Below are 18,130 nucleotides of genomic sequence, written 5' to 3' on the forward strand. Positions count from 1 at the left end.
AGCTGCAAGACCTAAAGGTGCACAAGTCACCTGGGCCAGATGACTAGGGTTCTGAAAGAAGTAATGGTCGAGACTGTGGAGGTGTTAGTAATGATCTTTCAAGAATCATTGGACTCTGCATGGTTCCGTAGTACTGGAAAATTGCGAATGTCACTCCATTCCTTAAGAAAGGAGGGAGGCAGCAGAAAGGACCAGTTAGCCTGACCTCAGTGGTCGGGAAGATGTTGGAGTCAATATTCAGGATGAGGTTATGGAATACTTGGTGACACAGGACAAGATAGGATAAAGTCAACATGATTTCTTTAAGGGAAATTCTTGACGAACAAACCTTCTGGAATTCTTTGAGGAGATTATAAGTAGGTTAGATTAAGGGCATATAGAGGATGTTTTATATTCAGATTTTCAGAAAGCCTTTGACAAGATGCCACACATGAGGCTGCTTGCCAAGTTAAGAGCTCATAGTACTGCAGGAAAGTTACTGGCATGGCTGGAACATAGGCTGGTTTGTAGGAAGCAGCGAGTAGGAATAAAAGAATACTTTTCCGGTTGGCTGCCAGTGACTAGTGGTGTTCCAGAGGTCAGAGTTGGGACCGCTTCTTTTTATGCTGTATATAGATGATTTAGATGATGGAACAGATTACTTTGTTGCCAAGTTTGCAGATGATATGAAGACTAGTAAAGTGCTAAGGAAACAGAAAGGCTGCAAACTGACTTGAACAGTTTAGGAGAATGGGCAAAAAAGAGGGAAATGAAATACAATATTGGAAAATGCAGGGTCATGCATTTTAGTAGAAGAAATAAATGTGCAGACCATTTTCTAAACAGGGAGAAAACCCAAAATCTGAAATGCAAAGGAACTTAGGAGTCCTTGTGCAGAACACCCTAAAGGTTAACCTGCAGGTTGAGACAGTGGTGAGGAAAGTAAATGCAATGTTAGCAATCATTTCAAGAGGTCTGGAATTTAAAAGCAGGGATATGATGCTGAGCCTCTGTAAGGAACTACTGAGGTCTCACCTTGAAAACTGTGATCAGTTTTGGGCTCCTTATCTAAGAAAAATTGCGCTGGCATTGGAAAGAGTTCAAAGGAGGTTTACAAGGATGATTCCAGGAATGAAAGGGTTATCATATGAGGAATGTTTGATGGCTCTGGGCCTGCACTCGCTGGACAGAAGGATGAGAGGGGGATCTCATTGAAAACTTTTAAACGTTGAAAGGCCTAGACAAGAGTAGACGTTTAAAGGATATTTCCCATGATGGAGGAGTCTAGGAAAAGAGGGCACATCCTCATTAACCAGGTGGTAGTGACTTTGTGGAATTTGTTACCACAGGCAGCTGTGGAAGCCAGGTCTTTGGGTGTATTTAAGGCGAAGATTGACAGGTTCTTGATTTCCCTCGGTATCAAGGATTCAGGAAGAAAGCTGAGGAGCGGGGCGGGGGGGGGGGGGGGCGGGAAGAAAGGATCAGCCATGATTGAATGGCAGAGCAGACTCGATGTGCCAAATGGCCTAATTCTATTCCTATGTTTATGGTCTTCTGGACTGCAGCTTGATATTCAATACTATCAACCCCTGAAAACTAATCAGTAGGCTCCAAGACTGAGGCCTCAGTACCTCCTGGTGCAATTAGATCCTCAATTTCCTTACTGCAGTTCAGATTGGAAACAACATCTTCACCACAATCACCATCAGCATAGGTTCACCACAAGGTTGTGTGCTTAGCCCCCTGTTCCTACTCACCTTATACCTTTCACCGAGGCTAAGGATGTCTCCAACGCCATATTTAAGTTTACTGATGATACCACTGTCGTTGGCCGAATCAAAGGTGGTGACAAATCAGCAAATTGGAGGGAAAATGAAAATCTGACTGAGTGATGTCACAACAACAACCTCTTACTCAATGTCAGCAAGACCAAGGGACTGATTATTGACTTCAAGAGGAGGAAACCAGAAGTCCATGAACCAGAGCTCATCAGGAGATCAGAGATGGAGAGGGTCATCAAATTTAAATTCCTCGATGTCATCATTTCAGAGAATATATCCTGGGTCCAGCACAGAAATGCCATTACAAAGAAAGAACAGCAGCACTCTACTTCCTTAGAAGTTTGAGAAGAATGCACATGATATCAAAAATTCTGATACCTTTCTATAGATGTTTGATGGAGCATATATTGACTGGTTGCATCGCGGCCTGGTATGGAAACACCAAAGCCCTTGAAAGAAAATCCTACCAACAGTTACAGCCCAGTCCATCACAGATAAAGCTCCCCCTCCACTGTGCCTACCTACGGAGTATTGTCACAGGAAAGCAGCATTCCTCATCAAGTACCCCCACCATCCAGGCCATTCTCTCTTTTCCCTACTGTCATCAGGAAGAAAGAGGAATTTGTAGGTTCTGTCTGTGACTGCGTGGGTTTCCTTCGAGTGCTCTGGTTTCTTCTCACAGTCCAAAGGCCTACAGGTTAGTCAGTTAATTGGTCATTGTAAATTGTCTTGTGGCTAGGCTGGGGTTGCTGGGCAGCATGGCTTGAAGGAACAGAAGAGCCTGCTCCATGCAGTATCTCAATAAATAAATAAGTAGCAACAGTCTCAGGACCCACACCACCAGGTTCAGGAACAGTTAGAATTTCTCATCCATCAAGCTCTTTAACCAGAGGGGATAACTTCATTCGCCGCATCGCTGAACTGTTCCCACAATCTACGGACTTACTTTCAAGGACTCATCTCATGTCCGAAATTTATTGTTTGTTTGTTTATTTATTTATCATTATTTTATCATTTTTGTTTCTTTGGATATATTGTGAACACCCGCAAGAAAATAAATATCAAGGTTGTATATGGTGACATACATGTACATTGATAATAAATTTACTTTGAAATTTAATCTGTGACTTAATATTCTTTTCTTCTATGCCAACAGCTTCAGTCTTCCTGCACCCAGCTCCCAACTGAAGGCAGGTCTCATTCAGCCAGATACATCCCAGTATTTAACAAGCCAGGAGCACTGCAGAAATTCTCAGCAGAGCCTGGATCACCTGAAGAAGATGGTTACTAATAGCGTTAGGAGATTTCAACTCCCAGCAGCATGGCAATCAATGAAATTGAATTGATAAGTCGTCAGCAAAGAATCATGTGATTATTTCAGCAAGTGACTCCAATTTCAAAAGATGATAAAATTTGGCAGTAAAATAAACTACCATTCAGTCAATCACTGCAATACAAGGGGTGACTGGTAAGTTTGTGGCCTAAGGTATAAGGAGTCAATGTTAGAAAACCTAGCACATTTATTTTTCAACATAGTCCCCTCCTACGTTTACACACTTAGACCAGAGGTCTTGGAGCATACAGATCTTGGACCTCCAGAAAGTCTCCACGGCAGGGGTGATTGATAAGTTCATAGCCTAAGATAGAAGGAGATGAGTTCAGGCCGATTTATACTTGCGCATATGGGCTACACTGCAGCCTACGCTGTAACCCTGATTTTCACTTCTGCGTCACTCTATGCCTTAGCGAGCTCGCGTCAGTGTGCGCCAAAACACTAGTTGGCAGTGGGGTTTCTATGCCACTGTGTTGAGTTTCTTCGTGAGAGACCTGGATGAGGAAATACATTTCAAATATTTTTGCATGCCGGCAGGTAGATTTTACGATTTGGTTTATCTACTTCATATCGGTGTACAGACAGCCTACAAACATGGCGGAGGAGAACCAACCAGAAATGCGTAGGAGGAAATGTGATGCTACCAAGCGGACCAATCACAGTCGTTGAGGTCTGCATCGTCACAACATGTGAGTAACTTTTCTGGAGAGGTGCACGTCACCCTACGGCGTAGGGTATGCGTTACCTATGGCATAGATGCGACACACAAGTATAAATCAGCCTTTGTACAGCTCTCGCTACATGCACATCTACTCTGCGTGATTATGCAGAAAATTTGAATAATACCTCATTCTACCTTAGGCCACGAAATTATCAATCACCCCTGATGAGTTAACTTCAAACTTTCTGCATAATCACTCAAAAGAGTTGAACTGTATGTGCATGTAACGAGAGTTGTATAACTCATCTCCTTCTACTTTAGGCCACGAACATATCAATCACCCCGTATATAATTTTTAAGAGAAATAGATCAGAAATCTTACTTATAAAACAGTAAACATGTGCAATTAGCAACATGAAGACAACACAAGATTTGAGTTTAAGGTGTAGTGATAAAATTGTATCTAGAAAGGTAATCTGTCTGCGCCATAATCGCTTAATGCTGTGCAATTCCACATTTTACTTTTGTGAAAAAATTAACATTTTATTAAGACATCAGAAACAGCAGAGGCTGTAGCTATTGGCAATACTGCAAACACAGTCATTTTCAGCGTGCTACCAGAAAACACAAATAAGACACATACCCACAGTGCAGTCAACTGTCCACCCAAGGCTGTTAGTACTTGACAAAGTCTCTTTAAAAAGATGTAGTGTTGTTCCCCAAGCCCAGCTCCATGAGCTGTCCTGCAAGAGTAAAATGTTCAATCATTTCTGAAATGGATAATTAAAACATTAGAACATTTCTAACAAGAACTGGCCATTTGGCCCAACAAAGATTGCCAAGTTCCTATTGACATAATGCATTGAAATAACTATCGAGTTTAGATTTGAAAGTCTCTTAGGTACTACTCTCAAACTACACGACTGGGTATTTTGCTCCATGTGTCCACAACTTACCATGTAAAGAAATGCTTCCTAACGTTAGTCTGAAATCTCCCCTTAACCAGTCTCCACCTGCAGTCCTGCGTCCTTGATGGATAAACTTTGAAGGTGCACCTGGCATCCACTCAATGATTTTGAACACTTTTATCATGTCTCCTCTCATTCTACAAACAAGAGAAAATCTGCAGATGCTGGATCTACATCTACTTAGGTTACAAAGATTTAATTCTTTCAACCTCTCCTCATAGCTCATTCTCTGCAGACCTGAAATGAGCCTAGTCCCCCCCCCCCCCCTCTCTGGACTCTCCAGTGCCTTCACATCCCTCATACAACATGGAGACCAAAATTGTACACAGTAGTCAAGGTGACGAGTCTACCAGGGTGCCCAACCCTTCTCTTAGAGTGCACTTTCTAATTCAAGACACCCCACTGAATATTTATCTAATATTTCTACTTCCAATATGTAATACTTTACATTTACTGTTACAGTTATGGATCCCACAACCCACCTGGGTCGTAGGGGCACTGTATCAGTTGTGGGTGAGTGCCTGGATTGCGGCAAAGCTCTCTCCAGTCCACTCTACAATGTTGTCTGTCCATTTCCTTCTCCATCTGCTCCTTTTTCTTTTCCCCTGCATCGTTCCCTGAAGAGTGGTCCTTCAGAGTCCATTTGATCCTATTATGTGGCCATATCATCTCAGTTTCTTCTTTACTGTGGACAGTAGATCGTCATAGTGTCTCATGTGCTGGGTGATGGCTCCTCATTCTTCATTATTTAAGATATGGTCTGTATGCGAGATGCCAAGGAATGTTCTGAAGTATCTCATTTCTACTGCCTGGATCTTCTTTTGCAGTTCTGCTGTCAAAGTCCATAATTCACATGCATACGAGAAAGTGGAGCACAAGTGCATGCAGAGGTTTCAACCTGCATCTAACAGCGATGCTATTGTCTCTCCAGATGATTTCAGTTTAGCCAGTGTTGTTGTTTGGGCCATCCTTGCAAGAACTTCAAGCTTTGATCCTTCTTGGTTGATGATCACACCAAAATACTTGAACTGTTTCCAAGTCTCTAGTCCTTATCCACCAACTGTGACTTTTATTGTGATTGGCTCCACAGCCTTTCTCAGTAGCTTGGTTTTCTCCGCATTACCTCCATGCCATATCTGGTAGATGTATCCCGCAGACAGTTCGCAAGACAGACCAATTCGTCCTCACTTCCTGCTAGCCCATCAATGCCACCCGCGAACCTGAGGTTGGTCATGATCTGTTCTCTGATACTGACTGTGCCAATATGGTTACCCAGGGCATCTATCATTATCTGCTTCAGGAAAATATTGAACAGCATGGATGAACGGAGGCAGCCTTATCGGACTCCAGCTGATGAATAACAAGGATGTTGTCTGGTTTGGGGAGCATGCCTATTGAGAATAGGTTGAACAAACTCAGCCTTTTCTCCTTGGAGCGACAGAGGTGAGAGGTGACCTGATAGAGGTGTACAAAATGATGAGAGGCATTGATAGTCAGAGGCTTTTTCCCAGAGCTGAAATGGCTAGCACGAGAGGGCAGTTTTAAGGTGCTTGGAAGTAGGTACAGACATTAGGGGTAGGTTTTTTTTAAAAAAAAACGTAGAGAGTGGTGAGACCATGGAATGGGCTGCAGGTGAAGGTGGTGGAGGCAGAAACAATAGGGTCTTTTAAGAGACCCTTCAATAGGTACATGGAACTTAGAAAAATAGAGGGCTATGGGTAATCCTAGGTAACTTCTAAGGTAAGGACATGTTCAGCACAGCTTTATGGGCCAAAGGGCCTGTATTGTGCTGTAGGTTTTCTATGTTTCTATGTATGGGATCACTCTGCAACTGTGCCTTGAACAAGTACCACACTTCCAGCTTTGGTGTACAGCTGCTTGATGGTTTGGATTAGCTTCTGGCCCAAGTTGTATCTCTTCAGTGTGGCCCAGAGTGCATCATGCCCCACCCCATCGAATGCCTTTTTGAAGTCTATGAACTCATAGAAGATATCCTGTTGATGGTTGTATTTCCTCACACAGTACTCAGGAGGTTGAACATCTGTTCTGTTGTACTGCTGAATCCAGCTTGCTCTTCAGTGATTATTTCTTCTGCCTGTGGTTTCAGTCTATTCAAGATGACTTGCAACATCTCTTTGCTTGCATGGCTGATAAAACATGTTGTTCTATAATTCTAGCGCTGCTGCAAGTTGCCTTTCTTTGGGAGAGTGACGAGTTATTTTGTCCAGGATATTGGCCATTCTCCAGTCTGCCAGATTTTGTTGCAAATATTGGTGAGGATATCTATCAGTGTCTCTCTTCCATGTTTTATCAGCTTCCATGTTTTATTCTTGCAGCTTTCCCATTCTTCAGTAATCTTATGGCTGCTTCTAATTCCTCCCACAGAATTGTAAGGGGGTCTGGACAGAGGGAGTATTTCTGACGTCTGGCAGCTGCACTATACCTAGAAGGGTGAACAGGCTTCACCGGTCCTCATCCATCTCCTCAATCTCTCATGTCTGCCTCCAAGTGACACACCGTGGTACGCCTCTTCAGCTAGTGGGCTAAACGACATAAGGGTGTGGTGTTAGCATGGCACCACTGGGCAAAAGACCTCATCGACAAAGTCACTGGATGAGTTCCCCAAAGAACAACAACAGCCATGTGTTCAAGACAGGTCAAGCCTCCGAGTTGGAGGACATCAGCTGTGGTCTGGTCTGGAGAGGGTTGGGCAGCAGCAGGCCTCACCAGCCAAAGACATGCAGCATGATGAACACAGAACAGACCCATACTGGATTGGTCGCCACCAGAGTCACCAAGGACCACTCCACCCGTTGCATACCAAGGCAGAGGTGCTAAATACCTCACCACAGAAGATCCATGGGAGAAACTACATCCCATTAGCCACATAGAACGTGAGAACACTTGCCCAATCAGGGAAACTGCAGAAACTCACATATGAGCTGGAAGGGTATAGCTGGCACACCATAGGACTCTGAAGTGTCAGGTGGAAAAACCTCGGCGAACATCTTACTGAGAAAGGCCATATACGATAGTACAGTGGAGAATTTGACAAATGTGCCAGTGGTGTAGGATTTCTTGCCAACAAGAGCATCAAGAACTCAGTACTAGGGTGCCGCCTAGTACCCAGCAGGCTTATTTCCATCCGCCTTAGATCAGCACCTTTCTACATCTCAGTGATTCAGACCTATGACCCAACATCTGACAATGAAGATGACCAAGTGAAGGAATTCTACAGCCAACTCCAGGGCATTATTGACAAGGTGGGTCCAGATACACTGAAAGACTTAAAGGAATTTTGTGGCCCCTCCTGTAATGCCAATGAGTAAGGATTACGCCAACTTCAGTTTGCCAACTGCAACGTGGTGCTTGCGAACACTCTTGGAAAGCACAAGACATCACAATGCTGGGCTTGGCATGCACCCAACAAATCCATAGCCACTTTGGTCTGGGATCAAGTGAGCCACAACAAGGATGTTCCCAGGTGCTGATATTGGAAGCAACCACGACCTGGTGATAATGACCTTTAGAGTCAGGCTGAATAAAGTCAAGAAGCCCAAGAACATCAGAATGAAATTCAACTTGGACAGACTGAAGGACACCTCCATCAAATCCTTTAAAACTAGTGATGACCGAAAATTTGCACAACTGCTGATGCTTGACGAAGATGCAGAAACATTGACAACTAAGTTCATGAAGTGATGAGAGCAACAGCCAAAGAGATACTTGAAAAAGCCATAGGAAAACTCAACCCTGCATAACAGAGGATATCTTGGAAATGTGAAATACTAGAAGAGACCTGAAGAAAACTAAGAACACAACAACAGGAGCTGGAGCATAGAGAGAGATTTGCAAGATCCATAAAAACATGATCAAGGTCAACGAAGAATGAATTGAGAGACTGTGTACAGAGATAGAAGACAGCCTGAACAAGAACAGCAGCAGGCAAGCATTTCAAATTGTAAAGGACCTCGGAACTGACAGTCACAAGTCAGCACAATCCAAGACAAAGAAGGAAACTGTCTCACAGATGAAGACATTCTCAAGAGATGGACTGAGATTTGTTCAGACATTTACAACCATCAGACCTAAGGAGACTCCAGCAACTTGTCAAACAACGATGACTTTCCAATTCTGTGGGAAGAAGTACTTTACATTTACTTATGTTAAATTTCATCTGCCATTTAGCTGACCACATCTGGATTTTGTTTAGATCTAACTGTATTGATTCTGCTGCCTGAATGTGATCAGCCTATTCCCCTAATTTTGTGTCAACAGTAAACTTCACTGGTTCATTTGTTATGTGTTTATCCAAATCATTAATGTAAAATGTAAACAGCAGCAGTCCCAAAACTGATCCCTGCGGAACCCCACTTTTAATATCTTCTGGGTGTGAAAATGATCCTCTCATCATACTGGAGACACCACTTTTTCCCTTTATTAGGGAGACAGAGAGCCTGCGGTATGTTGAATTACTAGGTGAACAAGTCGACTTTGAGGTACTGTCTGTGTCTTTATTGATGGTTTGCTGCATGCTTGAGTGCTCGGTGGGGGGTGCCGATGCTTTTTGCTGGTGGGGGGGGCATTGCTTTGCTGCTACTTACGCATGGGTGGGGAGAGCTGGGGTAGTTTTGGGGTTCTAACATTTAACTGTCATTCATCCTTAAGGGCACTCCTCTTTTCGTGGATGTTTGCAAAGAAAAATAATTTCAGGATGTATATTATATACATTTCTGACATTAAATGTACCTATTGAAACTTATTGAACTCATTGTTTTCTGTTTTTGAGCTAATTCTGCACCCATTCACATACCTTACCCTGAATCCATACCTCCTGTAATTTGATTATTAACCTCCTGTTGGGTACCTTATCAAAAGCCTTCTGAAAGTCCAAGTAAATTTCATCTATCGCTCTATTATTATCATAAGTTTTAGTTGCTTCTTCATAGAACTTCAGCATATTAGTAAAACATAATTTCCCTTTCCTGAACTCATGCTGGCTTTCTGCAAACATGCCTGTTCTTATCAGCTGCTTTTCAATTTCACTGTTTATTATTGTTTCCATTATCTTGCCGACGATACACATAAGCTTACTGGCCTAGTTACCAGGATCAGTGTAGTCACCCTTCTTGTAACACTGGGACATTAGCCCATTTCCAGTCCTTGGGATTTCACTAGTCTTCAATGACTTTTGTATACATAATCACAGACATCTAAGTGCCCTTGGATATCTTTTGACTGGCCCTGAGATTAATTAACTTTCAGCCGTTTCAACTGAAATAGGACCCCACTCCTAAGCTCTCTAAATCATTTAAAACAACCCTATTGCTAACATCTTCACAGGTGAATATTTTAGCAAAATATGACTTGAGTATCCACTATGTCCTTCCCTGCATAATTATTCCTAATACACTTAACTTCCTCCTTGACTTTTTGAAAAAAAAATCTCTTGGGAGTCAATCTTAGCATTCAGCAATATCCTTTTCAACTTGCCTTTTGGCAATCTGAATTTCCCCCTTGACTACAGCTTTAATATTTTCAAATGCTCTACAGTTAACAGCATTACTATCTTAGAAAGAGCAGTCTTTGAAATATTCCATTAAATAAATTCACAATTTTACACTGCAAAAGTAAACTATTGCCCATTGAGTCTGCATTGGACCTTTCAACTTTTTCCAATTTAATCACACAACACAAATTTCTAATGAACAGCCTTTTTAAGTTACCATGGAATTAAATTCCATTAGCCCCTCTAATCAAGCATTCTAAGTCTTAACAATTTTTTTGAAGTATCCCATACCTGGTTCTTTTTTTCAAATATTTCTTTAACCTTAAACTAACATCTAAGTCCTCAGTAAAACCCTCGATTTCACATTAATATTTCCCTTTTATAGTCTCTGTGCCAAATAATTCCGACTACAACAGCTCTATTTGATTGAATTCAGCTGCAATCAATTTGTTCCTCAGATGCTCAGCAGGTCGGTTGGTTTTTGCCAACAGTTAATATTTCAGTAATTGAATTTAGATCTGTGAAACCTCTCAAGTGATCTGATATCCAAGCAAAATTACTTTCTCCTCTCTTTCAATTCAGTATCCCCCCCCCCCCGTCAAAGAACTTATAATTTTTTTCCTCTGCTAATGAACCCCTTAAAAATATACCATTATCTTGTTTTTATTGTTTCGCACAAGGACATGAATTTGCCATATCAACCCAGTTCAACTGTTTGTCTCAGACCTGCTGAAAAACATACTGCTAAATTTTACATTAAGCATATTTTATCCTGTTTTCCACTTATGAATAAATTATATTTTCTCATTAAGATTTCAGACTTCATTTTTATGACTCCTCCAGCACCCTAAGCTCACCTGATTTCAAATCATGTAAATAAAAGTGCTAATTCCAAACCCTGATATATTTACCTGTAGTCAGTAAAATAAAATTCCACACGCACATCACTGCCAATCCATAGCTTAATATGTAATGAAGTTTTTCTTTTATACTGTTCTACCTTCCAAATAAGTCTGATTCAAAGCACTTCATCATGTCTTTTCAAAGACCATAAGTATAACATCTACCACACTACAGTTTTGCTTTTGTAACTTCCAGTAACAGTTATTGGCAGATTAAAAAAGGGAAGTTAATTTTTATGCAAGCCAACTAATACCAATACACGTCTCTGATTTATCCTTGACAATCTTCATTATTTAAGTTTTTTGGGGGGGGGGGGTTATTACTTTTATCCGCCAAAATGTGTAATAATGATTTCTAACCAAAACATTGCAGTCAATGATTTTGATATCCAAATTTTGTCATTTTAAAGGCCAATGCCAAGAAAAATGATTTCAAGTAACACGGTTAATACCTCTGAAAACACACTTACTGTGCAGCTGACAAAATACAGTGCATGGCAGCATCACTGAAGAGGACCAGCAAAGGCTTCCGATCCTCCAGTTTGCCCTAACAAATGAGGGAAGCACAAGCCAGTGAAAATGGATTTAGAGTTTTGCAGTTACACAATATTCTACATAAAATACAGAGGACAGAAACTATTCAAATAGAGAAGTCCCTTATGAATAATGCAAATTTCATTATGCATTTAAAATACATTTGCTTATAAAATCTTCCAAGATAAGACTAAATTGCACAACACTTACGTTGACTAGATACACTTTCAAGAATTATGGGATCAAAATGTGTTGTGCAGAAGTATAGGCAAGTTTTTCACATCAGGCTGCCAACTGATAACTCTACCCTATCATAAATTTAAAGTAGGAATATTCGAAACCCAAAAAATATTGAAATATATCAAATCTAATTCTTCAGCACTTTCAATCACAATTTTAAATTATATTATCATAAAATTTAGTGATTCAAGCTTATCCAGAAGTCCTTTATTGTTATTTCAGTGTATATCTATATACTAAGAAGCATGTTGTAACAAATGCCACTTCATTCATTAAAATTTTACCAGCGGGTAAAACATTAAAATCATTTCTAGGATACACACAACAGTGCAACATAGGAAAAGACCCTTCAACCCACCATGTCAATGCTACCACGATTCTACCTACATGTACATGATCCACACCCCTCTATTCCGACTGTTCATCACTCTAAATGGCTCTTAAATATTGCTATTCTATCTGCTTCTATCACCTCTCCTGGCAGCACACTCAAGTCACCTAGCACTGTTTAAAAAAAAAACTTGTTTTGTATATCTCCTTTAAGCATTCTCTTTTCACCTGAAACCAATGCCATCTGTTACTTTTGACTCTGGGTTTTGGGAAGGTGACTATCTCCCCTATTGCCATTTCACATAATTTTAGATATTTCTACAAGTACACTCCTCAGCCACTGACTATAACATTTCTCCACCTTCTACGTATACACCCCAAGCGTGGCAACATGCTGTGAAACTTTTTCTGCATCCTCCACAAAGCTTCCATATCGTTCCTAAATGCTACGGAACTGCATGCACTACACCAAATGCAGCTTATCCAAAACTTTATGATTTCATTGACCCATATAATGAAGGCTAGCATGCTATATGCTTTCTTTACCAACTTATCCACTTACAGTATGCTGCACTTTCAGGGAGCAATGGACATGCACCCAGGGCACTTCTGTACATCAATGCTTCAAAGAGCCTGGTCATTTTCCACAGTATTTCACCTTGCATTTGATCTCCCAAAAATACTTTCCTAGAACCCAGACCTAATCATTACTTTCCCATCAGGTATTACCTTTCTGCTCACAGCAATAAGCAGACATTCCGCTGCCTCCAGTTGCAATTCTGGTTCAGTAAGTAACATACACAGCACTTCAAGCAGCTTGCAGCTATCAGCTGCAATGTGGTGCAGAGCAACCCAGTCCACATATCCAGCCAGAGTACCAAGAGTTGCTATTGCAACTCGACAGTGTGCCTTGGCCTGCATGGGGAGAAAAATAAGTTGAAAATTAACTTGGGTGCATAACCACATATCGAGTACCTTAAACATGTGCAATATTTATAAGATACACGATGCCTATTACTGCAGGATCATACATATCGAGTACCAATCCTCAATGAGGGAATAGGAACCAAACATTCTCTGATTAGACTATGAATAAGGAAGCTAATTTGGAAGGAAGGAAAAACAATGAGCCTTAAAGTTCATCAAATTTAAAAACGACAGATAAAAATATAAAATTCTGGAAACACTCAAGTCAGAACAGCCAAGTGTCCTCAAGGTAAAGCATCTCTTCCCAAAGATGCAGTCTGACATGCCAGGCATTTCCAACATTGTTTCAATTCACTTTACATCTTAAAACCAGCTTTTTCATGTGCTTTGTAAGCACAGAAAAGTCAACTGCAAAACTTATTCAGAGAAGTGTGCAGGGGTTGTGCTGTACGGTGGTACATGTGCTCTAAATAAATGCAAGCCTACCTTGCTTTCTTCAGTAGCATTTCCTTTCTATAAGAAATTGAAAGCAAAATCTTAGAAAAAGTTATAACACATTGCACAAACAATGGCTCAACAGATTTGCAGATAAATTGACAAGTCAGAGAAATCAAACAATTCACATGATATAGACAATAGACAATAGGTGCAGAAGTAGACCATTCGGCCCCTCGAGTCTGCACCGCCATTCTGAGATCATGGCTGATCATTCACTATCAATACCCAGTCCCTGCCTTGTCCCCATATCCCTTGATTCCCCTATCCATCAGATATCTATCCAGCTCCTTCTTGAAAGCATCCAGAGAATTGGCCTCCACCGTCTTCCGAGGCAGTGCATTCCACACCTCCACAACTCTCTGGGAGAAGAAGCTCTTCCTCAACTCTGTTTTAAATAACTGACCTCTTATTCTCAATCCATGCCCTCTGGTACTGGACTCTTCCAACATCTGGAACATATTTCCCGCCTCAATCCTATCAAATCCTTTAATTATCTTAAACGTTTCAATCAGATCCCGTCTCAATCTCCTCAATTCCAGCGTGTACAAGCCCAATCTCTCCAATCTCTCTGCGTAAGACAGCCCTGCCATCCCAGGAATCAACCTAGTGAATCTACGCTGCACTTCCTCAATTGCCAGAATGTCCTTCCTTAAACCTGGAGACCAAAACTGTACACAATATTCCAGGTGTGGTCTCACCAGGGCCCTGTACAAATGCAAAAGGACATCCTTGCTCTTGTACTCAATTCCCCTTGTAATAAAGGCCAACATTCCATTTGTCCTCTTCACTGCCTGTTGCACTTGCTCATTCACCTTCATTGACTGATGAACTAGGACTCCTAGGTCTCTTTGCATTTCTCCCTTACCTAACTCTACACCGTTCAGACAATACTCTGCCCTCTTGTTCCTGCTTCCAAAGCGGTTAACTTCACATTTATTCACATTGAATGACATCTGCCAAGTATCTGCCCACTCACACAGCCTATCCAAGTCTCCCTGTATTCTCCCAACGTCCTCTTCGCATGTCACACTGCCACCCAGTTTAGTATCATCAGCAAACTTGCTGATATAGTTTTCAATGCCCTCATCTAAATCATTGACATATCTACAGTTATATGCAATAAATGCAGACTGCATACATCTCTGCAACTAGCCATTTATCAAGAAAAGCCATAGGCCAGTAAATAAACAAGTCAGTCTACCATATGAGCATCTGAGCTGAAGAATAACGATACTTCGTCCAAAAGGCATCCCAACCAAGAATTTTCAATACTTTATCCACACCATGGAAAATTTACATGACCAAATATAACTTTGGTGATTAAATATACCAAAAGTAGATTAATCCTATCTGCACACTATGCCATTCATTTTCCAACAAATGTCATATCAATTGTGTATTAAATGCAGCTCAGACATTATTTACCTCAAGTCTAATCCAGTATTAGTAACATTATAACTCCTTATTAAATGTCTGGATCAACTCCTATACCTCTAAATATTTTGAACATACAAAAATGTATAAATTTGAAATTTAAAATTGACCTCCTAAATTACATTTAACAGGAATAGAGTCACCAGGGAAACCTTGCTATTTATAAGACTAACCACTCTTATAGTCTTACAGATATTATAGTCTTATAATATCTTGCTATTTATAAGACAACCACTCTTACAGACCACCCATCCCCACACAAAAGAATGGGTAAAACTGAAATCAAGTCACTCCTTGATTGTTATTGCTTAATCTCACTTCATAAATTAACCCTTGGAATCCAAGAATTATTTTGCCAAGTCTAAAACCACCAGTTCAAGAACATACACTCCCAAGAAATACAGCACGAAACTGAATAAAGAACTACAGGTGTGAACTAACAAAGATTTGCAAAAACTGTGGCACAACTTCAACGTTTTGTATTCTGATCTGCAAAGATCAGGGCTCCATTATCCTTTTCAATTATTTTCTACACCCGTCCATGACATTTTGGTAATGTATGCAGTAAAATTCCCAAGTCTTTTTAGATGATTGCCTGTTTCCACATTGTCAAAAAGTTACCTTTCCTTCCTCTGATAAATTGAAACAAACTTCAAGTGGCATCAGCATTGATTAACATTGGGAAAATGAACCCGACATTTTCTGGTTGTCTACTTCTGCCACTATTTCATAACATAAATACTCTAAAAGGAAAGTTTTGAACTTCATTTAGCGCAAATGGCAACAGTAATAAGAGAACGTCATTTACCAGTTGTTTATAATTCTGTGTGTGTTCCTGCAAGATGTCTAATAGAAAACTGAAGAGCTGCATCATATTTTGAGCCAGTGCATGCTGGATATCCTTGCGTCGCTGAACGGGTATAGTCTGAAATGTTACCACATCTTCTACAAGTCGCAATAGAATCAACATTACCAGTTCTGTTTGAGTCTCCTGAAAAGAAAATAATTTCCAAATTGATCATCACTGAACAGATTACACAATTAGTATACAAATCATAGAGTATTTCAAGAGGAGAATTAAAACTAGAAGGCAAAAGTGCAAGGCTTCTTTTTAAAATCAAAAATTCTTTTCTGAATGAGAAGAATAGGTCATTTGACCCCTTGAGCCTATTCTACCATCTATCAAGATCATGGTTGATATTCTATCTCGATTTCACTTTCCAGCACAATTCTCAAATATCAAACTATTTTAAATGCTACAACTAATCCTCTATAATCCTCAAGAGCAGAGGAATCCACTCATCATTACTCTGACAAGTGAAGAAATTTCTCCCATCTCCAATCCTCAATAGTCTACATCTTACTCTCAATTTTTGTCCTTGGTCCTAGATTTTTCAAGAGAATCACCCTCCCTGCTTCTGGCCTGTCAAGTTCTTTAAGAATTCTATGTTTCTCTGGAATCTCTTCTCATTTCTCAAAATCTACAGAATGCAGTTTCAGTCTACTCACTCTCCTCACTTTGTCAAACCTGGGACCAGTCTACTAACCTGTATTCCCTCAATGGCAACAAAATCCTGTGTTAGATAGGTATCCAAAACAGTAAAAATACCTCAAATACAGTCTCAGCAAAGCCACATATAATTGCAATAAGTCTGAAATCAAACCCTCTCCTCACATAAACCTATCTTTGTCTTCCTGCTGCATCTGCATGCTGGTCTTCAGAAACGTGTAAAACACCTTTCAACAGCACCTTCTGATTTGGGCAAGTGGCAGACTTCATTTTCCATTCCCAAAACTCCATCTGCCACACATTTCACCTACTTACTCAGCATGTCCATGCCCGTTGAAGACTGACATTTTGACGTTTGACATTTTCCTCCCTACTATTACAATTAATTTATCACCATCAGCAAACAATGTCATTTTACTACCTGCTTACCCAAATTATCAATGAAGGTCATGAACAGCTGGGGTCCAAACATTGTTCTCTGCAGTAATCACAGAATTACCAGTGCATTAGTTATTCAGTCCAATAACCAGTTTTCAATGCACATCAGTAAATTATCAACAATTCCATCCCCTTTAACTCTGTTAACTGAAGTTCTGTGTTGGTCTCTCCTGTTGGGCTCAGTGGCATTCTAAGTAGTACAGCGGCCTGGGTACAATTCTGACCTCTGATGCCGCCAATATGGAGTTTGCATGTTCTCTCCATAACCGCATGTGCTTCTCCCAAGTACTCCAGTTTTCACCCATATCCCAAATAATATTTATTATTGTCATACGTTGAGAGATACAGTTAAAAGCTTGTTTGAGTGGCAACCAGTAAGACCATCGCATACAGAAGTACATCACGATAGTAAAAAGAAAAAAAAAACAGAATGCAGGATATGGTAGAGCGCAGGTAAACAAATAAAGTTCAAGGGCAACAAGAAAGTATATTGGGAGATACAAAGTTCCATTTCTGGATAAGAAAGGCCCATTCAAGAACTGGATAAGTAAGACAGAAGCTGTCATCTCATCTAGTGGCACATACCTTCAAGCTTTTGTTTCTTCAGCACAGGACAGAAGAAAACAGAGAATAACCCTGATTATGTGAGCTGCTGGTGGTTAGGTTCACTGGTTACTGAAATTACTTCTGGTTTAAGTGGTTAGTCAGAGAATCAGGACACTAATGGGCAAAGCAAAGTTTAGGTAAATCTGGTGGCAAATGGGATTAATGGACTTATGTGAACTGGATAGACTCAATCGACCAAATGGCCTCCTATATTGCATGAGCCTTCCAGAAATTAACTAACTCCATGATGAATACTAGCCTCTGTAGTATCCAAGACATCTTCAAGGTGTGCTACCTTAGGAAGCTGGCATCCATCATTAAGGATCCCCACCACTAGGACATGTCCTCTTCACACTGCTAACGTCAGGAAGGAGGTACAGAAGCCCAAAGGCACATACTCAATGACTCAGGAACAGCTTCTGCCCCTTTGCCACCCAATTTCTAAATGGACATTGAACCCATGAACACAACCTCACTATT

At 40.6% G+C, this 18,130-nt stretch overlaps 1 protein-coding gene across 1 annotated transcript in view; it reads right to left on the reverse strand.

Annotated features, from left to right (window-relative positions):
• Positions 1-18,130, reverse strand: part of LOC132402722 (exportin-5) — a 114,568-nt gene that overhangs the window by 72,215 nt on the left and 24,223 nt on the right. The window contains exons 5-9 of the mRNA XM_059985688.1: positions 15,905-16,087; positions 13,651-13,677; positions 12,967-13,152; positions 11,604-11,680; positions 4,398-4,497 (exon numbers count right to left, since the gene is read on the reverse strand). Coding sequence (XP_059841671.1) covers positions 4,398-4,497; positions 11,604-11,680; positions 12,967-13,152; positions 13,651-13,677; positions 15,905-16,087 — 573 coding nt within the window. The remainder of the gene's footprint in view (positions 1-4,397; positions 4,498-11,603; positions 11,681-12,966; positions 13,153-13,650; positions 13,678-15,904; positions 16,088-18,130) is intronic.

This window comes from Hypanus sabinus, chromosome 12 (genome assembly GCF_030144855.1).
Source record: "Hypanus sabinus isolate sHypSab1 chromosome 12, sHypSab1.hap1, whole genome shotgun sequence".
NCBI classification, from domain to species: Eukaryota; Metazoa; Chordata; class Chondrichthyes; order Myliobatiformes; family Dasyatidae; genus Hypanus; species Hypanus sabinus.